We start from the raw sequence: 24,474 nt of genomic DNA, 5'->3' as shown, positions 1-24,474 counted from the left end.
TTTCTGTACCAGGATGTAAACATGTTTATCTAACATGGGGCTCTATGGGGACTGACTCATCTTTGGGTCCAGCCTCTAGTGGACACTAGAGGTACTGCAGTTTTTGGGACCTCTTGTTTGGAGAAGTGCCTCACTCTGAGTTCAGATACCTCTCTCTGTGTTATTGTATGTGATGTAAGTGAGAGATCTATTTCTGTCCCTGCTGTCATTGATGCTCGACCGACCAATCAGGGACAGAAAAGACCGCCTAGAGGCGACATACAACCCAGGACAGGAACGTATACCCGCTGTGTTTACTCATATGTGGATTATATAAGGGGTGGGGGGTGGTGGTGGGGGGGTCTGACCTGCTCAGACTGATAGGAGAGCGGAGGAGGTCCAGAGGAGGCGTACTCTCCCAGAGTCGGGGTGCCGGGCGTGTTGGGGAAGTCTGAGAATCCGGTTTGGCTGGAGAATCCCTGACTCCCTACGAGACCAAACAGAAGACACGTTTAGAACCAGGCAGGAAGAAAATCAGGTCAGAGGAGAGACTCAGATTGTGTAACAGAGACCGAGCATCATGGGAGAGGAACAGCCTGCAGCTGTGGAGGAGAGGAGGGGGGGAGGAGGGGAGGAGGGGAGGAGAGGAGGAGGGGGAGGGACCGCCTGAAATATAATTCTGGGTCACCTCCCATCAAAGAGTTCTAATGTAAACAGTGTGTTTACAGATTACAAAGCAGAGGTCACAGATATGAGCGTTTACGTTTACTTCTACAACTTTAAATTCCTCTAAGACTGAGATTAAACTGAAGTCAATCACTGTTCAGGAAATTAACAAACCGTGTCTTAAAAAGTTTCACAGAACGTCTCTTTCTGTCATTAATCTGAAGCGTCTTTTATGAGACTCTGATTTATTCGGTCTTGTTTGTTGTTTGGGATTACAGTAGCAAAATGATGGGATTAGACTAACAAAATTTGTTGGATTAGAGTAGCAAATTTCTGAGATTATGTAGTCAAATTTCTGAGATTATGTAGTCTCAAATTTGAGGGAAAAAAGTCACAAATTTGTGAGATTAGGGGAAGCAAGATTTGTGAGATTAAAGTCAGAGATTTATGAGATTATAGTCCCAAATTTTTGAGATAATGAAGTTGCAAATTTGAGAGATTATGTTGTCCAAATTTTGTGGGATTAAAGTTACAAATTTGTGACATTAGAGTCCTAAATTTGTGAGATTAAAAGGAGTTCATTTGAGAGATTAGAGAAGCAAATTTATAAAATTATGTAGTCCCTATTCTACAGGATTAAATGAGCAAATTTGTGAGATTAAAGACCCAAATTTATGAGATTAAGGTCCCAAATTTGTGAGATTAGGGTCCCAATTTCGTGAGATTAAAGAGCCAAATTTATGAGATTAAAGTCCCAAATTTGTGAGATTAAGGTCCCAAATTTATGAGATTGTGTAGTCCTAAATTTGTGAGATTATGTAGTCCCTCTATTCTATTGTGGGATTAAAAAACTCCCTTCTCATATATCTTAGTCGGATTATAATCCTTGTATGGAGGGTTTGATCAGTCTGGATGAGTCTGGATCTACCTGGTCTGTTGTAGTCCGGTGTGTTCCTCCCTCCTGAGGACAGACTCTGGTAGGGAGAGGACGCCGGACCCAGCGCTGCAATCATCTCCATCACGTTGGGTAGAACCATGTGACTCGGGCTGACCGTCCTGCAGCGCTTCAGCACCGGACCGTCTGGCTCCTCCTTTATGTGCAGGTCCGGTTTGACCGGGACCGGCCTCCAGCCGCAGACCGGGTCTATGGTGATCTCCTCGTAGTCCGAGCTGAGGAGAAACATGAGTTACTGGACGTCCAGTGAGACAGAAACGTTGTGAAATCATCGTCTGAAACTCACTTCTGGATGTAGACCAGGATCCCCAGCATGTACTGGTCCACCTCCAGACCCTCTAGCAGAGCGGTTTTACTGAGAGAGAGAAATAAAGAGGTTTAACTTCATGCCTCTGATTCTGAAGGGTTCATGAGACCTTCAGCAGTACGTACTTGCACACAGGACACCTCCAGGTCCCTCTTTCACAGTTCAGCTGCAGATACGACTCCAAGTCGAAACACTGCGAAACAAAGACGTCAGGGTGAGATGATCCGGATTACCTGTGGACCTGTATTTGATCTCACACAACACAAAGGCCAGTACCTGTATGTGTCTGCAGTCGTGCCCTCGGGCCGGCAGCTGGATTCGTCTGAACGTGATCGGACACTTTAGAGAAACTTTAATGGCCGTCTGCTCAACGCCGTCCTCTCCGTTCAGCCCGGGGGTCCCAGGGATCGTTCCGCTGCTGAAGTTCCTCTTAACTGAGAATAAAGACGAAGATTAATCTGAAGATCGTCAGAATAAAGACGAAGATTAATCTGAAGATCGTCAGAATAAAGACGAAGATTAATCTGAAGATCGTCAGAATAAAGACGAATAATCTGAAGATCGTGAGAATAAAGACGAATAATCTGAAGATCGTCAGAATAAAGACGAATAATCTGAAGATCGTGAGAATAAAGACGAATAATCTGAAGATCGTAAGAATTAAGACGAAGATTAATCTGAAGATCGTCAGAATAAAGACGAATAATCTGAAGATTGTAAGAATTAAGACGAAGATTAATCTGAAGATCGTCAGAATAAAGACGAATAATCTGAAGATCGTCAGAATAAAGACGAATAATCTGAAGATCGTCAGAATAAAGATGAAGATTAATCTGAAGATCGTCAGAATAAAGATGAAGATTAATCTGAAGATCGTCAGAATAAAGACGAATAATCTGAAGATCGTCAGAATAAAGACGAATAATCTGAAGATCGTGAGAATAAAGACGAATAATCTGAAGATCGTCAGAATAAAGACGAATAATCTGAAGATCGTGAGAATAAAGACGAATAATCTGAAGATCGTAAGAATTAAGACGAAGATTAATCTGAAGATCGTCAGAATAAAGACGAATAATCTGAAGATTGTAAGAATTAAGACGAAGATTAATCTGAAGATCGTCAGAATAAAGACGAATAATCTGAAGATCGTCAGAATAAAGACGAATAATCTGAAGATCGTCAGAATAAAGATGAAGATTAATCTGAAGATCGTCAGAATAAAGATGAAGATTAATCTGAAGATCGTCAGAATAAAGACGAATAATCTGAAGATCGTCAGAATAAAGACGAAGATTAATCTGAAGATCGTCAGAATAAAGACGAATAATCTGAAGATCGTCAGAATAAAGACGAAGATTAATCTGAAGATCGTCAGAATAAAGACGAATATTAATCTGAAGATCGTCAGAATAAAGACGAAGATTAATCTGAAGATCGTCAGAATAAAGACGAATATTAATCTGAAGATCGTGAGAATAAAGACGAAGAATAATCTGAAGATCGTCAGAATAAAGACAAAGATTAATCTGAAGATCGTGAGAATAAAGACGAAGAATAATCTGAAGATCGTCAGAATAAAGACGAAGATTAATCTGAAGATTGTGAAAATAAAAACTGTGACATCAGATTAGAATCTGCTGGATGTGAACTCACTCTTGGTGATGCAGTGCTCGGCCGGCAGGAGTCTCTTCTTCATCAGACCCTGCAGCACCGACCTGACGGAGGGCCGGTGGACGAGCTGCAACACGAAGAGGTGCGACTACGGAGAGAGAGGAGGGACAAAAGGTGAGTCTATAAAGGGATTATGATAGATATCTAAACCTCAAAGTTTCTCAGAGAGGAGACTCACGCAGCAGCAGGCGGTGACGGTGATCTGCACCGTGTTGCGTCCCGGCTGACACACCTGCTTCAGGTAGAGGGGCTTGTGGGAGGTTTTGTTGTCTCCTCTCTCGATGCACAGAGGAGTCGCGTTCACACTCACCTGATCAAAAAGAACAAGGTCATGATGATTCCTGCCTCCTCATGTCGGTCCCTCATCCCTAAACCTCACAGAATAACTCACCTGCACTGATGCAGGCCAGTTAGTGTTCATCTGCCGGTCTTCATGGTGGTAACACTTCAGCTGTAGTTCCAGATCCGGCCTGCAGGGGGAGACACAGCACAGCTGATGGTGAGCAGACTGGGTGGGGTTATCAAACATTCCTCATGTGTTTTTCTTCTTGTGGTGTTTTTCTTTGCACAAAAAAAAAAAATCACTCAGGAAGAAAAACAAAGAGAGGTGCAGCGCTGTGAAATCACTCCGGAGCCACATGTGAGGTTTCAGACGTGACTGTGAGAGCCGAGAGGAGCAGACGTCTCTGCTGTTCATCTTTACTTTGGATACGAGAGGTGAAAGAAAACACTTCAGAGTGTGAGATTCATTCAAACACAAACATCTCAGAGAAGTGGATTCATGTAGAACACACAAACTCATGTCATCATTCACGAGTTTCTGGGTCAGATCCTGCTCCCTGTGTGCGTCCTGAAGTCCAGAGTTCATGTCCTTTATCTCACTTTTATCTCTAGCTGTGTAATCTCTTTTACATATCCAACATTAAAGTGTGGACTCTGCACCCTGGAGGTCTGGGTTTTCAGCAGGGGAGGTGTCCTGGTTTGTAGTCTGAGTGGTTTTGACAGCAGGGAAAACAGTCTGTATGGAGAGCAAAATCAGGAGGAGCACGATCCAACATAACGACACCCCGGCTCCTACAGGGAGTAATCTGAAGATATACTGTATGTGTCTCTATGAACAGATGACGGTCTGAAGCAACTTATTTCTCAGTTGTTTGAACAAAAATGTCAAATTCAGATAAACCAACGAGACTAAAGGTAAGAAAAAAGTAGAAAACACGACTAAACACAGGATCTCAGAGTCTACAGGTAAACTACACCTTTGTCATCAATATCCGATCTAACTTTTTGAATCAGTATCTGGCCAATATCTGACACCAGGATCGGATCGGTGCATCATATTAGCTGACCTTTAAAGGTGACATATCATGCAAAATGTTCTTTTTAATGGTTCTCTCCCTGAAATCTGTGTCCCTGTCTACAAACCCCCTGAAAAGTCAAAGACTCCATTCTGCCCCTGTTCTGATTTCTCCACCTTTCTGTAAATGTGTGTGAAACCAGCCGTTTCAGTTTTCAGTGTTTTTCATACGTCACAACGCCATCCGGTCTGTAACAGGAAGTCAGAGCTCGGAGCTTGTTCAGCCCATAGACTGTATAAAATACAACTCAACCCCTCCTCCGTTTTTCATTCCCTGCACACATGTGTGCTAACAAGGAGCTTAGGAGGGAGGCATGCTAGTTGTAGGCTGTCTTAATAAACACAAAGGTCGCTTTGACTCCCCACGTCTGCAGATTTGAAGATCTAGTGGATGATTTTTACATATCATGGATAAGTGCTAGCGCTAGTTAGCATAGCTACATGTCGTAGCTGTAGTTGTGTACCAAGACACACGTCTACATACTGACAAATAAAACAACAAGAAACACTAAATCTGTGACCAATGGTTCAGAAAGGTCCTGCTGCAGGCGCCTCTCCGTCAGGATCAGATTCTGGATCAGATTCAGAGGGTTGAAGTAACGCGGGTCTCTGAGCAGCCGTGTATATTCAGCCAACATGTAAACATTAGATCAACGTGCTGGACAGCCGAGGCCACACCCACTTCCTGAGGGGGCGTGGTCAGAGAGAAAACAGCCTGTTCTGAGGAGGACTGAAGAAGAGGGTTTTTCAGGCAGACCAAAATCTGATTTCAAAGTGTTTTTTTGAGCATAAACTTTAAAGACATGTTTTGGGGACCTCTTAGACCAATATATGTTGATAAAAGCCTTATATGTCACCTTTAAGCACAGTTTTGGCCTGTGTGGACTTCCAAAGTTCCTTTGGGTCAGTGTGTGGGCTAGAAATATTCCAAAGCAGCTAATTTCCTGGTCCCTTAAACAGACATTTGCATCTTATGTAACAGGACTAAACACTGGCTTCAATGGAAATACTAAAAAGTTAGCTTCAGAACATTTTGCAGAATGTCGTCAGACGATGATAGACGATTATCATGTGTGATTAAAATAAGGTGACAGTTTGCTGTTATCTTGTTTTCTGTTATTAGTAAAATGAACATTTGCAACAAAAAAAAAAAATCTTGAAACTGCTTTAAAAATGTGTTTGACGTCTTATTAAATGATGCTTAAGATCTCTCTCTGAGCTGAAGCACCAATAGAAAGACTCTCTTATCATGTCATCAACACGGATAACAAACAGACGAAGAAGTCTCTGATCAGACTCATGAAAGGAAGTCAAAGACTGAAGGATTAAATACTTTAAATCAGCCGTCTGATAACACGTGATTAAAAAAATCAACAGATATCAGAGAAACTGTCAACAAAGGTAAACACAAACAAAAGAGGCGACAGGAAAGAAGAATTCATGTTCCTCCTCTCCATCTCATGGAGTTTAGTCATGTCTGTGAAGCTGTTCTCATTTTTTGTATTTATGTTTTTTCGTGCATAATCTATTTTTTTATACATTTTTTTTTTTTACATGAAATATTTCTTTAAAGGAAGAAATAAATAAAGGATGAATAAGTGTTGTTGTGAACGTCTTCGTACCTCTGCATGAGGGTTTTGTAGACCGAGTCTCTCAGCTGGTAGGCGTGGTTACTGACGGCGAGGTTGTGCTCCAGTCTGAACGGCTCCAACACCACGCCGTCCCGGACCGGGAACGTCAGACGCAGGTCGTCACTCGGGTTACCTGGAGGGGAAAACACACGGCGGGTTTCAGGATGTGGATTTAACAAAAATATAATAAGAATAATAAAAATAAACAGACACTGATTACTTATTATTGTCCTTTGTTTTGTCAAAATGATAATAATAAGAATGATAATTAATGTTTTTATTTTATTTGTATTATTATCATTTTAAATAAATTGACCATGATATTATCTATCATTTTTATATATTATATATATAGTTTATATATTATAGATCTAATTGTGATGTCATAATATATTGTATTGTTCAGTGGAACCTTTAATTATTAGCATTATTATTTTATGCCACGGCAATATTGTTTTTAACTTCCATGCCAATAAAGCTGTTTGAATTTGAGTTTTTGATGTACTATCATTGTTATTTTATTATCATTATTACTATTTTCAATTTCATTTCTTTAATTTGAAGGTTTTGTCTAGAACTTTCTGAAAATTTACAGTTTCTGTATGTGTTTTCTATGTGTGTAATATTCTACCCACATGGGGGGTGTTATGTGTTTTCTGTACATTTTGATACATTCTGTAAATACCCTTAAAAAATGTTACAATCAATAAAGCTTATGTTTATAATAAAGCTGTTTGAATTGAATTGCTCAAACTGCAGAATAATCCATAAATGGCTGTTAAATCTATGTCCTGTGTGTATTTCTGCATGTGTCCTGTAGTTCCCAGTCTCACCTGTAGGGGGCTGCGGGGACATGATGTTAGGTTTCGTGTCCGGTGGGAGGTAGGGGGGTTTCGTGTCCTGACCCGGCGACAGGTACGGAGGTATGGAGGTCCCGGGTGTCATCGGAGGCGTGGGGTTCCCTCCCATGGGTGAACTCGGATACCCGGGCATGACTCCCCCCCGACCTGGCTGATGGACGAAGAGGAGGAGGAGGAGGAGGAGGAGGAGGAGGAGGAGGAGGAGGAGGGAGAGAGAGAGTCTCATTAAACGTCTTACGAGAACCAGCTCGTTTATTGCCGGGTTGTTTTGTCTCTTAATTGGACTCGTTAAGTGATTTTTAAAAAGCGTCTGAGTCGAGTGCATACATGACTTACCCCGCTGACTGCAGCCTGAGTGAAGGCATTGTATCCTCCTGCAGACGGCAGACCGCCCTGACCGTTAAACGGCTCCGTCTGCAACACACACACACACACACACACACACACACGAGTCTCAGCTAGTGATCTGTTTACCCAGACCCCACACAGCTCAACAAATTACATGTGTTTGCAGAACAGCTTTCATCAGACTCACAAACGGCTCCATGAAGGGAGTTTATCATTCCTCCAAATTGTCTTAAAGTGCTGTGAAGTGTTTTTCATTAACGATTAATCCGCCTGCTCTCTGATAATTGACTGTTTGGTAACAAACGTCTGATGTTGTTGTTCAAAGTGACGGCTTCAAGTGTTTTCTTTTTTTTACAATCAACACTTTAAAACTCAAAATACTCAGAGTTACTTTAATGAAGACTTCTGCTCGTCTTGCTGATCAGAAATGAAGCTGGATGTGTTTCTATAATAATATAATAATAAGTCAAAACAGACGTTATAAAGTTCTTTACATCAGAACAACCCACAATAATAATCAAAGCATGGGGGGGGGGGGCATTTACAGCTAGCAAGACAATTCAAGAGGAACAGCTGAATAAAAGAGAAACTACTAAAAACAATTAAAACATTTAAAATCAGTAAAACAAATAAAAACAATGAATAAAAGAAAAAACATGAATAACAGTAAATTAAAAATAAATGTAGCATCGTGGATAAAACATGATAAGACTTGTCTCCATGCCAACGATACGCAGACAGGCTGTTACTGGGTCACTTAGAGTCCACTGCTATGAGTGCAATTTTTAACTTTCACTTTGGTTTATGGAGCAGATCACATGTTGGCACTTTGCCAGCTGTAGGATCATAGAATGCATGAAAACGGTGTTCTAAGTTTGCTGCTCAAAGGGAAGTGGACGGTGAAAATCAGCGATTGAAGGAAGGATGGAGTGAAACTTTTGAATTCACTCACCCTCCAACCACCACAAGACCCATGTGCTTAACATGTCAGGAGACTATAGCTGTGCTGAAGATTTCCAATTTGAAACAGCATTAAAAGACGAAGCAGAGGAATTTTGAAGAGACATTTCCTCAAAATTCAGAGGTGAGAACTACAAAATAAATGCACTGAAATCATCACATCAAGCTGCAAGCAGGACTCTTGACACATCTGACACAAAAACACAAAACAACATTTAGTAGTTCATATTTTTGTTGTTGTTTTGAAATGAAAGGACATTCTGTTTTGAATATTACAGTATTATTGCATATGGTGTGACTGACCTCATTAAATGGACATTTGGTTAATTGAAAAAATAATTTGTGGCCCTTTAAGATTTGTATTTGAGTACCCCTGATATACATGATCAGCTTCAGTCACTCTCTTATTTTGAAAAGACACAGGAAGTGGAGTAACTTACCTTGTAGTACTGTGGAGGGTTGGGCTGTCCGGCTCCAGGTGGGAGCTGCGCCTGGCTGTGAGCTCCAGAGCTGTACTGTCCCATTAACTGCATCCTGCTGGAGGGGTACGAGGGGGAGGGGGCGCACCGCTGCTGTGGACCTGGAGGGTACTGAAGGGGCTGGTTCGGGTACCCGGACATCCCACCGGAGCCGTACTGCTGCACCGGGTAACCCTGGGAAGCGTTTCAAACTTTAATAAAATGAATCCACATTATTTTACTCTTCATTTGAGACGTGGCTGAGAGAGAGGGACCAGTGCTGAGACATTTAAGGGGTCTAGGGTAGAATGTCTGTGTGTGATGAGAGATTAAGAATGATCCTGTTTTACTCTGTCATTTAATGTCTTGAGTTTTCTTCATTTATATTTATTTTTACCCTCTAACCGGAGTTAGACCATCTCCCTACCTCTGAATGAAACGGTCGTTTGAGTCCCTGCTGCCCTCCTGGATACCCTCCATGCTGCGGCATCTTCTGACTCTGCGCCGGATGAGAGGAATACAACCCCCCAGCGGAAGGTGGAGGCCCGGTCCTGGAGGACACCATCCCTGGAGGGCCACGGGGCCCCGAGTGAGACAGGAACTGGGTGCTGTAAGAGGATGCACCACCCATCTTGGAGAGAGAGAGAGGGAAGCATGAGAAACAAAGGAGGGTTATACAAACACAGACAAATATAAAAGTGTATCATCAGCGTGTTAGTGAGCTTTCACTTTGTTCACACAGCCTGACAACAATAATCTCTCAAATAAACCCTGACAGTGTTTGCTCAACTTCTGAGCCGCCTCTGGTTGTGTAAATACGCGGTGCAGGGAGTAAATACTCTGGCACAGAGAGCGTGTCAGATTATGTGACGTCTGCTGCTAATAGGAGGCATGTGTCACGAATCTGTGTACACAGCAGAGAGGCGGCTTCTGCTCTGAACCTCTCGCACATCGCTGCAGACAAAGACCCCGACCAGCTGAGGGTGGAGAACCGGAGACGAACATCAGGGACCTCTGAGACTGTAGAGAGAAACTCCAGAGAAGTTTTCACCATGTTGGAGTAGAGCTGGGCGATAAATCGTTTTTTATCCATTGATTTAAACTCTTGGTAAAGGTAGACCAGATATTTTGGGGTCTGAATGAGCGAGAGGTACAGGAAGTTCCTGCTTCAACAGCTTCAGCCGACAGCGGTGGAACAGGCTGTGACGGCCTCAGAGTAAAACTTGATAGAGCAAAAAGTTCGTCCATGAAAGTTCTTATTTTTTAAAGTAGGGCTGGGCGATAAATCAACTTTTTATCCATTCATTTGAATTCTTGGTAAAGGATGATTTATTTATTTACCACATTTTTGAAATCACATGATTCACAATTTTAAATATTACATTTGTTATATGTCATCCATCTTTTTAGGGGCGTTTTGAGGAAATATATTATTTCCACTTCCTCCTTATTTCCTTAAACTTTTCTTTCTGAAGCTTGAAAGAGAAAAAAATCTGATCCATTAAGAAAATATATGAAATGTGGGACAACTGATGTTTATATTAAAACAACAGCATTTTATAATTTATTATTAGGTGTTTTTATATATTTCAAATTTCTGACTGTTTGAATCTTGTGGCTTTTGTTATTTTTATTCTTCCAACATTTCCTTTCATTAGTCTTCCTCACATTTCTATTTTAGTTTCTTATTTGTAACCCTGTTTTGAAAAGTTCTATATAAATAAATATTATTATTATTAACTCAATGTGGTGTGTCTTTTAAGTAGGTTTTTATTTCTCAATTTTGATCAAATATAATCTAATATTTTAATGTTTTTAATAGCTTCAATAAAGAGACCTTGTTCCAAAAATGACACCAGACCAGTCTTCTGTAGAAGGAGCTATATTTATTTTTATTTAAAGGATAATTTAAAAATCAGAAGTCTGTAATTTCTCAAACCCCTTGTTTACATCCTGCATATTGACACACAACAACAACAACATGGCTACCTGCGTTATTGAAGGGTGTGTTCCCAAAGTCTCATCAGTCGTTTATCTATTTCTTTTTTTTTTTTTAAGAAGGAAAAGAAAAATTGATTAAAATCAAGTTTAGCGTGAAAAAAATCAGAGACTTGATTTTTAGGCCGTATCGCCCAGCCCTACTTTCAAGTTTAGATTATTTTTTAGATTGTGAAAACATTACAGAGAAGATTCCAACAGAGGTTGACCTTTATGAACGAGCCTGAAACATCGAGTAATTACCCCGGGATTTTATGTCCCAGAGAACGGGACAAGCCTGACATCCTTCGTTGTTGTGCTTCTTGCTTCCTGATTCACAATCGTTCTGTTCTCTGGGATAATCAGAGTGCAGTTTTTAGTACCCCTGTAGTATGAGTGGTATCAACCAATCAGGTATCAGCAGGTTTTGGTGTCTGGAGTGTACGTGAGTGTATGGAGAGCAAAAGCAGGAGAGGGACAGAGCACATGCTCGGCTGTCCTCAAGGTTCCCCCTACACAACAGGATACCTGATCATAAATACTGAGCTAGTTTAATATTTATGATAGGCCAAATGGGACCAAATTTACAATGTTTACTCAGGAACCATATCTACACTTTCCCACCAAATTTGACAGGAATAGCAAAAACTGTTCAGGAGATATGACATTTTTTGTAGTTCAAGCCCAGAGGAAACGAAACAAAAACTAATATCTGAAGTAACTCAAAATTAAATATTGTAATATTTTGAGACATGATATTTTTTTAAGCTGTAGGCTATAACTGTCAACACTAAACCAGAAAAATTCTTGAAATATTTTAGTTTATTTGTAATGAGTCGAGAATGTCTAACAATTTCACTATTTTAAAATAAATTACAGAAAAATGTGACTTTTTGCCATATTAAGTTATCTGATGATGATGGCACAGCATCACCTGTTGGCCAAATGGGACCAAATTTGCAGTGTTTACTCAGGAACCATATCTACACTTTCCCACCAAATTTGACAGGAATAGCAAAAACTTCACTATAACTTTTATTTTGGTTTGAGAGAGCATTTTAAGAAACGTCAAAAAAATCTGGTGACTCAGAATCAGCCCAAAATCAACTGATCATCGTGTGTTGTGGGTGTATATTGGAGGGATCCTTTATGTAATGACGTCAGACACTTAGAATAACAACCTGAGCCTGTCGGGGACCAAAACAAGAACTTTCAGAGGACACTCTTCCATCTGGATCATTTTATCTGAAGGATTTGGCTGCACCCGTTGCACAGTTTTGGCTGCATCAATCTACTGGAGCAATTCCAAATGTTGTTTTTACCTGCGAGCCACTTCTACCCCCAACACTTGTAAAAATAGGGCCCAGGTTAAAAATACCCAAATATCCCTTTAAGCGAAGTTTAAATGTGATATTTTACAGCTGACTGCTCCTTTCACAGTTCTTCTTTTAAGCTGATGAGTCAACCTGGAGGCTTTCATGTTCATGGGAGCCAGAGAAGCGCTCCAGCAGTGAGTCACGTCACATTGTGTGAGGAATGAATTGGACTCCAGCCCCCAGAAATCATGAACCACTTCTTTTTTTAACAGATAATTAATTCACTCCGGCATAAACCCAGGTTTCAGAACTGATGCAGACGTCTTCACTCTACTAATCACATGTTTGAAAATCTAATCACGTGTATTCTGATGTGAAAGTCTGACCCATGTCCCACCTGTCAACATGGAGGAGGGCTTTGTGACCTGTACTGCATCCAGCCAGCAGGGGGAGCTCTAAATGTCAAATCATCAACCTGCCAATCTACCTGTCAGAGACAGTTACCTGTCCATAGCTCAGCTCCTGGTTCTGCTTCTCCTGAATTGCTGCAACAGTTGCCGTAGCAGCAGCAGTTGCTGTGGCAGCGGCGGCGGCAACAGCAGCGGCGGCGGCCTGGGTGAAGTCCGAGGGAGGACGGACGCCAAGACCGGCACCTCCACTGTTTCCAGAGTAACTGCAGGGGAAGACATGGAGATGAGTGGGAGGAGAACTGAGCATGTATGTGTGTATGTGTGTGTGTGTGCGTGCGTGTATGTGTGTGTGTGTGTGTGCGTGCGTGTATGTGCGTGTATGTGCGTGCGTGTGTGTGTGGCTTCGTCATTAGCAGTGAGTCAGAGCAGTGGGTGATAACAGCCAGGCTGACATATGTTCATACAGAATCCAGCAGAAATAGCTCCAAGGAACATCAGCAGAAAATAAATATACAGCTCTGTTCAGTTAAATAATCCATTCAATTCTTTGCTTTATTATAAAAAAATAAATAATGTTTGTCGGCTCTCATATTTCATTCTTTCTTTTTTTTGAAGCTCACACATTTCACTGTTAATTGATTTCACTATTTTAAATTCCTGATTGAAAGAAATCAATATTTATATATTTATGTTTCAACTTTTCAAATTTAATTTAAAATTTTTAAGTACAAATATTTTTTTGCCTAATTTAACTTTTATTATAAAAAGATGTTTTTTGAATTTCAAATTTGACATCAGTTTTATTTCTTTTTCCAAAACAAAGACTTTTAATTCAAAAATTTTTATGTTTCGTCTTTCATTATAAAATAATAAGTTCACATATTTTTTTTTTTCAGCATTTTATTTTTGATTTTATTATGGAATGAAAATTACAAAGATTTTAATTCTAATTTATTTTCAACAACTTTTTTGGGGGGGATGCTTTCGTTTTTTAACAACACATTACATTTTTAATGTGCAAATATTTTCTTTTTAACATTTAAATTTTTTTTCAGAATGAGCAAAAATGTATGAACTTTTCCAGCTGTTAAAAATTACTCTTGTTGCAAATATTTTTTATTTTGTTTTAATCTAATAACTGCATCCTCTTTTATGATGAACAAAGAATTTAACTTTCATCAGAAAATAAAAATAAATAAATAAATACATGGGTTTTTTTATTTTCTACTTTTTAAAATTAAATTTGACAAACTATATGTTTGGGGTTTTTTTCACATAAAAAACTACATATATTTTGTTCATTAAACCTGAATATATACTTTTTTAAACAAAAGAAACTATAAATATTTTGTTTTTGTGATTATTTTAATTTTCAACTTTTAGTTAAAAAACCTTTATTTATTTTCTTTGTATACATTTTTTTTATGCAATATAAAACTTAAAATTTTCAGATTCTATTTAGAACTGAAACTATCTTTGTAGTAAAGTTCACTTTCTATCTCTCATTAACTTAAAGCTACAATGTTTTAAGAATTCTTACTTTCTAAACTCTTTTTGAAAAATTACAAAGACTATTTAATATTTTCACAAGTTTTTAAAAAAACACTTCAGCTGTTTATTTCACTTTTTGGTAAAGACACACTCAAAGAGTAAACCTCTCTACACCTGTGCGTCTGCTTTCATGTTTGAGTGACAGTCGAGGAAGCGAGGAAACAATGGAGCTTCCAGACCTTTAATCCAAGACCACAAAGACGTTTGTGTGGAGCTTGAATTTAGACCAGAACCAGAACCAGAAGAGACCTGAGCTCTGAGGCAGGATGGGGGTTTGTAGCTTGGACCTTTAGGACCTCAGTAAACGGTGGATTTAAGGAAAGCAGCGTACCTTCCCCCGTATGCTGAGGCGGGGTTATAAGCCGCGTTGTGACGTCCGTACATCACCGGCTGTCCGTATCCTTTAGAGACGGCGTCTCCGTACGCCTGCTGCCCCATAAACTGAGAGCCCATACCGGGACCCATTCCAGGGCTGCCCCCGGGCATCATGTGACCACCAGAGCTCTCACCCGGACCCATGGGTGCACCGAACACCTGCGTGGGAAACAAAGACAGAGGTGTTATCACAGTGAGCCGTCATCTGAACCATGAAGAGGAGAATAAAGTCAATCAGAGAGAGCGAGGGGGAGTGAGAGCTGAAAACACAAAGACCACATCTTACAGTCCTTGTTCCTGCTCAAGCTCAAAATGAAAGTTAAACTGAAAGGAGAGAGTAAACCGTCACGCTCTCTTTTAGACAGACTGACATCCGTTACTTTAAATGAGATGCACTTCTTCTTTTTGGTGTGACATCAACGAATTCAAAACCCTGAGACACTAAATTAAATACGTGTTCATTTTCCTCTAAACCGCCGACACCAACTTATTCAAACAGGAGACAGTTTCTCATGTTTCCTGGTAACTTTAAAACAAGTTTACTGAACAGACTTTTGTATTAAAATAGTAATAGTTCAAAAAGAGAACAGCTTAATTTAAAAACTATAAGATATTAGTATTGATAGAATAATTTCTTAAAGGTTGAATTGTTGCTTTTGTTCCAGTTTGTTTTATTTCAAGAGAAAAAAATCACAAGAAAAGTGACTTTACTCCTTTAAACAACAACAAATCATAAAAGAAGAAAAACTAGTGTCAATCAATTTTCAAATATAATTTTTTCAGATTTCTCTAAAGTCTGTTCTTCTTCTCCTCCTATGAACTTAAGACAATCACCACCAATTTAAGCTTCTGAACGGATCCAGATCAAGATACTATTTCATATTTATGATACCAATTATAGTTTGACTTAAAGCTGGCCTGCCAAGTTTACACCAATGCTTTGGGCCGTGCTTAAGAGAGTAATGGGGTGGGACAATTAAGAGTTCTTACCAAAATGGGCCCCTTTGTGGCTCCATTTATGGATGTTTAGCACTTGTCACCAAATTTGGTGCAAATGTTATCAAACCAAAAATAAAAGTTATAAAAGTTATAGTTAAGTTTTTGCTATTCCTGTCAAATTTGGTGGAAAACTATAGATATGGTTCCTGAGTAACTCCTGTAAATTTGGTCCCATTTGGCCAACAGGTGATGCCATGCCGCCATCATCATCAGTTATTTTAATATAGCGAAGTCAAATTTTTCCATAATTTATTTTAAAAAGTGAAAATGTTATACAGTCTAGACTCATTACAAATAAACTTAAATATTTCTAGTTTTTTTCTGATTTAGTTTAGACAATTATGGCCTTCAGCTTAAAAAAAACATTTACAACAAAAAATTACATTATTTTATTTTTAGTTATTTAAGATATTACAATATTTTGTGGGGAATATGCTTTTGAAGAGGTTTAAACTACAAAATATTTCATATCTGCTGAATTGTTTTTAATATTGCTGTCAAACTTGGTAGATATGGTTCCTGAGTAAACACAGTAAATTTGGGCCAATTAGGCCAACAGGTGATGCCGTGCCATGATCATCAGATATCTTCATTTGGCGAAAAGTCACATTTTTCCATATTGTTTTTTTTTTAATTAACATATTCTAGAGTCATTACACATAAACTGAAATATTTCAAGATTTTTTCTGATTGAATTTTGACAATTATTTCCTACAGCTTAAAGAAATAACATATTTTAGAATATTACACTATTTCATTTTGAGTTTTTACCATTTTTGTTGGGAAAAACTGCTTCAGACTGGGTTTAACTTACAAAATTACAAAATATGTTACATCTCCTGAACAGTTTTTGCTATCATTGTCAAATTTGGTGGAAAGGTGTAGATATGGTTCCTGAGTAACAACATTAAATTTGGTTCCATTTGGCCAACAGCTGAGGCCATGCCATCCTCATCATGTATATGTAAAGAAAGTGTTTTTCCTGCATTTCCGACTTCCCTTAATCATCCTGAAAACTGTTCTTTTGATTGATGCTACACTCACAAAGGTTATTTCAGCTGGAGACCCAGTGTGCATTGTCAAGTGCGAAGTGGAACGGATGAGCGGTCAACGAGAACGCTGAAAACATCTGAACAGAGCCGAACAACCCGACCTGAACGGGCTCTGCACGAGTGTCATTTATCTTGTGATAGTGGCCTTAATTTACCCCGGTGACAGGAAGGGCTCTACTGTTACCTCAGTGAATACTAACTCAACACCTCCTCTGGGTTCACCTGGTGTCCTGATGGATGTGGGGTGAAATGTGGATTTTTAAAGCACCAGTAAGGTGAGCTACAACAATATAAGATATGGTAAATTATATATATTTTAAAATTATACCAACTTGTTTTGTTGTGTCTTGCTTTGCATCACAGTAATTGTAAAAAATATACACATTTTTTGTATTTAAAACATTTAAAATGATTGGGAAATCAGACCACATTGGCCAAAGTTGTGCATTTTTTAATGGAGAAGCTATTTTAGGAATGTATATAGGAACAACCTACCCCCCTGCTTTTGGTTTACATACACAACAGTCATAATATTAAGGATCTTACAGGCAAATACCACATTTTGATGCATTTTAATGTCATTAAATTAAACATTTACTAACTTGTTCTGCTGCAACAACATCTTTTGGAGAAGTTTTAAGTTCCATATTTCACATTTTAAGAGCTTTAGTGTTGTTTTAAGGCATTTTGAAATTAATATTTGTTTGAATTTTGGGGATCAATGAGTTAAGTTGAGGTTATAGAAGCAGAGTTGGGGATTCTGGCAGAACTTCCTCTTCTTCTTTGGTTTAAAATAGAAAAAGAAGTGGTATGTGACGTTTTTTCGGCATGTCTAAATTTAACATTATCTCTTTTGATGAACGGTGGCCTCTCAGAATTTACTGTCGGAAATATTTCCCAGGATAGAAAAGTCACTGAAGTGCTTTAACTCCCACACTTTCTAGAAGAACCAAACATGTACGGCTCGGATTTAATAAGCTGTGAAATAAAATTACACTCAAAATGTTTGTTGAAGGCGAGCGGGGAGTACGAAGTGTTTAATCTGTAAGTGAAGAATGAGCAGCAGCTTCCTCCTACGTGCAGCACAGTGTAGGAGTGACCTTTCAGAGAGTTTATTTACAACTTTATTTAATCAGAGAGGAGGAACAACTCACATCTCCTCCATTGACCACTTCTTAAAATAAACTGTGAGAGAAAATGTGCAAGCTCAGAAAATTCAGGTCAGCTATAAACTCATCTGATGAAAGTTATGGATGTTCCTTTAAAATGTTGCTCATATAACATATCAGGGATTCTTTCTTCTAAACGGACTACTCTGTTAAAATGTTTAAATCTGAGTAAATAAAAAAATATATATTGAATTTTATCTGAAAGAAAATCTGAATTTCTACATTTTAAAATATGACTTATATCTCATAATATTTAAATGATTTTTCCAAGAATTTAACACTAAACCTCTGAGAATATTTAGTTTTTAATTCTTGAATTGAGGAATTTAATTTCACATTATCTGATTATATTTTCATAATTTAAGACATTATCTGATTTCATTTTAAATAAAGTATTTTTCTCATTAATTTATGAATTTAATCTCTAAGAACATCTCAGTACTCTTTAATAAAATTGCTGGCTTACATCTCAGAGATATGTCATTTATTTTGTCATAAATTCAAGAGCTTTGTTTAAAGAATTTTACAGATTACTCCTCAGAGATTGAGTTTGTTTTTAATAATTTAAATATCAGAGAGAAATTTACAACTTTAATAAAAAATTATTTATTTCAACAGATTTGCTGATTTTATCTTCCAAAACATCTGGATATTTTTTCCTTGCACCTCAGAAAATATTTCTTCTTGCACAAGTAGACATATTTAAAGCATGTTTACAACTAAAATGTAAAAATACTGAAGTTTTTCACTGAATATCTCCCTCTAAAGACACCTAATATTTCTGTATTTAGACATTTTTATTTTATTTTCTGAAAGATTCAAGATCAAGATTCAAGATTCAAAGGTTTTTATTGTCAATTTTCACTATACATGCGAGAAATACAGGAAAGACGAGCTGTTTCTAAATAGCTGTTTAAATATCAAAAATTATAATATAAAATACAATAAAATATAACAAAAAATGGACATTGTAAATAGATAATAGTGCAAATGATATTAAGGTGCAGACAGTATTTGAAAGATTCGAAAGATCCTATTTGCTATTTTATCACAGCTTCTTATCTTTTATGATTACATTTTAATCTATTATTTTGAATTGTATTTTATTATAATATTTTATGTATTGTTTTATTTGTGGAATATTCTTTTATTTTTTAAAGGGGCCTCCTTTTAAAATAATTCCAGGAGACTGAATTTAATAAATACCTTGAATCATTAATCTGTATCCAGCTCTTTAAAATATTAATAATTTTATGTTTTTTATATTTTATATTTTGTTAGATTTCCATCACTAAAATAAAGCCCTGTCACAGTAAAATTTAATAAATGATTGTTGTTCTGGCAGCCTTACTTCATGGCTCCGTCCTCTTCCTGTCACAGTCTGATTCATAATGATATAAAGCAGCTTCATGTATCTGCTTCATTGTATCAGCTTCATGTATCAGCTTCATGTATCTGCTTCCTCTCTGCAGCTGCTTTCTCTGATTAAAGCACATAAAACAGGAGGAGAGGAGGAATGTCCCCGGGTGCTGAGGCATGCGTTACCTGGCTGTGTGTGGGATTGGTCACGCCCCACACTGTGGTTACTACAGAGAGAGATCCTGGGTGCTGATTGGTGCCTGGTTGCCAGGAGACTGGGTCATTTAGGAAGGGGCCGTCACTGCTGCAGGAGGAGGAGAGGAAGAAGAAAAAGCCGAGTTACTGGGATGGTCGGGAAGGTTCAGGAAAGAGCATTCATGCAGATCTGAACGGCAGCACAGAGCGTGTTTTCATGCTCAGCCTTGTTAAAGTGTGTTTAGCACGCTGTTAGGGATTGTTTACACTCACGCTGCACAAAGACGACGAGCTGAGTCAATACATCATTTACACCTTTGAGGTAACAATTAACCCGAGTGTGTTTTATTCATCTGACAGCTGAGGTTACTCTCTGCTTCCCCAACAGGAATCCACCACACATGAAATCTGCAGCGTTCAGCGCCGACAAGCATGAAAACGGCACAATGATTTCTCCAAGTGCTCCGGTGTGATCGCTTCAGCCTGCAGCCAGAAATCAGGCTTTAATAGCTGCAATGTGATCTTTAAAAAATGAAGAATTTAACATAGTTATAACGTACTTTATGTTCTTATTTATAGGAGGGAAAATCTTTGGATTTGCACCAGTAGATTCCTTCGACCTGCAGCTGTAATATGGACTGCAATGGCTGCAACATTTGATTAAAGCACATCCACTACATTTTTGACCACATTTGCAAAAGATACCTGAAGAACTCACTGTATTAGAAACTACTCTAGCAGATTGTTTCAAATGGCAGCTAATAAACAGGCTATAATGGCTTCAACATGATCTTTGAAAAATGACAATCTGGACTTAAATTATTCACATATTAGGGTCTCGACGGTTTTAGGATTACACAATTCTGTTATCTTTAAAAACTTAAGAATTTAACATAATTTGAACATATTCAAAAGTCTTAGGTCTAGGAGGAGACATCTTTGGAATTGCACCAGTAGATTGCTTCAGCCTGCAGCTGCAATAATGGGCTGCAATGGCTCCAACATTTGATCAAAGCACATCCACTACATTTTGACCACATTTGCAAAAGATACCTGAAGAACTCACTGTATTTAAAACTACTCTAGCAGATTGTTTCAAATGGCAGCTAATAAACAGGCTATAATGGCTGCAACCTGATCTTTGAAAAATGAAAATCTGGACTTTATTTTTTCACATATCAGGGTCTCAACGGTTTTAGGATTACACAATTCTGTTATCTTTAAAAAATGAAGAATTAAACGCAACTTGAAAATATTTTAAGGTCTTGGAGGAGTCATCTTTGGAATTGCACCAGTACATCGCTTCAGCCTGCAGCTGCAATATGGGCTGCAATGGCTGCAACATCTCTGGAGAAGTTTCTAGAAGTTTCTCCTAATAGGACACTCAATTAGACCAGATTTGAGAGTCTAAATGATTAAAAGGTGCAAAACATGTTAGAAGAACTTTGAGAGGTTGGTAAATTGCAGTCACATCACTGACTATAATGGCTGCAATTTCATCTTTAAATCTTTCAAATGTGTATGCTTGGAATCCGCTTTTCAAACATTGATGCATTGGTTGTGTCTGCATTTCACAAAAGATCTTACCTTAACAAAATTTGCATTTACCTTTGCAAAAATAGAGCTCAGGTTTGAAAATATTATAACTTTCTTCTTAATTTAAATCCTTAACCACACGTTTAATCATCTATCCGTCCATTTCTCCACCTTTAGAGGCCCAAATCATGAGATTATGTTCAAACACACAGGATCAAATGTGATCCCCGGTTGGTTTGTTCTCTGTGTTTCTCTGAGGCTGCGTGTCGTGTCAGTGAGTTGGCAGCACGTCTCCTGCTTTCATGGCTTTCTGAGGAGAAATAGAGCAGTCAGAAGGCTTTGTGGCTGCACTCAATTAAAGAGTGTTTTGGCTCGAGTAAACCTGATCAAGATGCTTCCAAATAACGGCCCAACACAGGAAAACACGGAACAGTGGATTGACCCGACAGTTGGTGATTGAGGGTCAGTTAGATCCCGTCTGATGGCGTTCATTCAGACGGTCTTTGTTCCTTTAACGAGAACACACAGAGGAAACAAGCTGTAGTGGCGCCACCTGCACGCCTGCTTCTGAGTCAGCCACACTTTGAATTCATCTTTTAACTGGTGTCTTTTCTTCACCTTCTTCTTGCACTGATTCTAGTTATTTCTCTGCAATAGAAGAAAAAATTAAGGTGCAAAAAAAAAAAGAGGTGATAGTCACACGTTCTGGTCGTGCAGGAAGGCCTGAAGCTGCAATGATAACTGATTACTTGATATGTGAATGAAAGGACAATTATTTTATTTAACATGCAAGAAAAACGTTTAAAACGTTTGATTTTTTTTGGTCTTAAATTTTAGATTTTCCCAATTTTTGTTCTCACTTAAGATCTTAAAATGAAAGCAAGAGAAGCAATTAAGACTTCAAGTTGAACCCTTGAAATGTCACATTTTAAACATTTTATTGACTAGATGATTAAAAATATATGACATATATTGATAACGATAATACAAGTCTAGATATAATTATAATATGGTCAGTTTTTTTAATTCCAAGGGTCAGACTTTAAATTAAATATTGTACTTGGTTGTGCCGCCAACGTAGATTTAGCAAATCTTTCATTTTTATAAACGTGTTAAGAGAGAAGTTTCTTCAGTTTCTTCAACTATTACAGCTTCTTACATTTTAAAGTTTGTTGCTCTTCTTTCTCATTTATGAAAGCAGATTAAAGCTCCTGTAAGCAACTTTCAGTCAGTGCCGATTTTGGCGCCCCCTGTGGACAAAGAAGTACCTCTCTTGTACTTAACATGTGAGTGTTTCTCTTCACAGAAATCGTTCCCTGCTTGATTTAAACAGTCGAATGTGACACTGGCACACTTTCCGCTGTTACGTTAATCATGTTGACAACACCTCCCCCCTCTCGCGCTCTCCCTGGCGGCAGTTTCAGACATTAAAAATTACTAGATAGAAAAAGACGATCTTCTTGATGATGGTAATGTTTGCTTTTGTAGCTCATAAATAGGCATCTGTTTGAATTTTAGTCTGTTTCATAACCAATCAAAAGTTCCTTACTGTAGCTTTAAAGGGGACATATCACGCTTTTCTCATCAACATATATTGGTCTAAGAGGTCCCAAAAACATTTCTTTAAAGTTTATGCTCAAAAAAACACTTTGAAATCAGATTTTGGCATGCCTGAAAAGTCCTCTTCTTCATTCCTCATCAGAACGCTCTGTTTTCCCTCTGACCACGCCCCCTCAGGAAGTGGATGTGGTCTCGGCTCTCCAGCACGTTGATCTAATGTTTACATGTTGGCTGAATATACACGGCTGCTCAGAGATCGCGTTACTTCAACCCTCTGAATCTGATCCTGACGGAGAGGCGCCTGTAGCAGGACCTTTCTGAAGGATTGGTCATAGATTTAGTGTTTCTTGTTGTTTTATTTATCAGTATGTAGACGTGTGTCTTGGTACACAGCTACGAACATGTAGCTATGTGGCTATGCTAACTAGCGCTAGCACTTATCCATGATAAATAAAAATCATCCACTAGATCGTCAAATCTGCAGACGTGGGGAGTAAAACCGACCTCTGCCAGAAAGGCAGCAGGACCTTTCTGAAGGATTGGTCACAGATTCTGTGTTTCATGTTGTTTTATTTGTCAGTATGTAGACGTGTGTCTTGGTACACAGCTACAGCTACAGCTACAGCTACAGCTACAGCTACAGCTACAGCTACAGCTACAGCTACAGCTACAGCTACAGCTACGAACATATAGCTATGTGGCTATGCTAATTAGCGCTAGCACTTATCCATGACAAATAAAAATCATCCACTAGATCTTCAAATCTGCAGACGTGGGGAGTAAAACCAACCTTTGTGTTTATTAAGACAGCCTACAACTAGCATGCCTCCCTCCTAAGCTCCTTGTTAGCACACATTTGTGCAGGTAATGAAAAACGGAGGAGGGGTTGAGTTGTATTTTATACAGTCTATGGGCTGAACAAGCTCCGAGCTCTGACTCCGTGACAGACCGGATATTGTTGTTACGTAACAAAAACACGGAAGTCTGAAACGGCTCGTTTCACACACATTTACAGAAAGGTGTAGAAATCAGAACAGGGGCAGAATGGATTTTTTTCATTCTCGGGGGGTTTGTAGACAGGGACACATATTTCAGGTAAAGAACCATTAAAAAGTCAATTTTGCATGATATGTCACCTTTAAAAATAATAATAATCTTTATTTAGACAGCACTTTTCAATGAGACCGCCAACAGATGAAAGATCAAATAATGTTAGAAGACTAAAAACAACTAAAGATTTAAACAATTAATTAGAATTTTTTATGTTTCAAATCCACGAAAGAGAGCGGCGGCTGCACAATATCAAAACTGTGACTGCACAGTTTAATGTTCGCTTAAAATGAGTGGACTAAAATTGTATTTATTAAAAATATTTCTGCAGAAATATTTTCATTTTTGTGATTTTTTGGAGGGAAATTTGCTGATGACGTGCTCAACGTCTGATTAGTAGCTTACATATTTGTCTTAAGATCTCCAGACGACACAAAGAGAGCGACATTTAAAGAAAATCTTCATGATTGCCCAAAAGCAGCGGTTTAAAACTTATATTTCAAAGCAGGACTTTTTTTTGGGGAAGTTTTCTTTCCTCTTGCAATAAAAAGTGAAACTTGAAGCCGGTCTCAGGTGAATCCAGGAGACCCAGAAGGAGCCCCCGTGGTGCGTTTGAGGCTTCTGTGGTGCACAACAAACCAAAACAAACACACCACAGGGCAGAGCAGGTGAGGTGTCACATGAGGACACTGATAATGTCACTGCAGAGTGTGTGTCCGTGTGTGTGTGT

At 38.5% G+C, this 24,474-nt stretch overlaps 1 protein-coding gene across 4 annotated transcripts in view; it reads right to left on the bottom strand.

The window, feature by feature from the left end:
* zmiz2 (zinc finger, MIZ-type containing 2) overlaps nt 1–24,474 on the bottom strand; it is a 40,413-nt gene that overhangs the window by 6,105 nt on the left and 9,834 nt on the right. For all 4 annotated transcript variants that reach the window (XM_034709512.1, XM_034709516.1, XM_034709514.1 and 1 more), the window contains 16 exons: nt 19,590–19,707; nt 14,781–14,983; nt 12,993–13,161; nt 9,623–9,826; nt 9,178–9,390; nt 7,766–7,843; nt 7,403–7,580; nt 6,561–6,702; nt 3,973–4,051; nt 3,760–3,891; nt 3,564–3,669; nt 2,184–2,341; nt 2,033–2,100; nt 1,887–1,955; nt 1,574–1,815; nt 348–466 (listed from right to left, as the gene is read on the bottom strand). In XM_034709512.1, coding sequence (XP_034565403.1) covers nt 348–466; nt 1,574–1,815; nt 1,887–1,955; nt 2,033–2,100; nt 2,184–2,341; nt 3,564–3,669; nt 3,760–3,891; nt 3,973–4,051; nt 6,561–6,702; nt 7,403–7,580; nt 7,766–7,843; nt 9,178–9,390; nt 9,623–9,826; nt 12,993–13,161; nt 14,781–14,983; nt 19,590–19,707 — 2,278 coding nt within the window. The remainder of the gene's footprint in view (nt 1–347; nt 467–1,573; nt 1,816–1,886; nt 1,956–2,032; nt 2,101–2,183; nt 2,342–3,563; nt 3,670–3,759; nt 3,892–3,972; nt 4,052–6,560; nt 6,703–7,402; nt 7,581–7,765; nt 7,844–9,177; nt 9,391–9,622; nt 9,827–12,992; nt 13,162–14,780; nt 14,984–19,589; nt 19,708–24,474) is intronic.

The sequence above is a fragment of the Notolabrus celidotus genome, chromosome 19 (assembly GCF_009762535.1).
Source record: "Notolabrus celidotus isolate fNotCel1 chromosome 19, fNotCel1.pri, whole genome shotgun sequence".
In the NCBI taxonomy this organism is placed as follows: Eukaryota; Metazoa; Chordata; class Actinopteri; order Labriformes; family Labridae; genus Notolabrus; species Notolabrus celidotus.
Note: the sequence above shows the minus strand (reverse complement) of the source record. Positions and strands in the feature narration are given on the sequence as shown.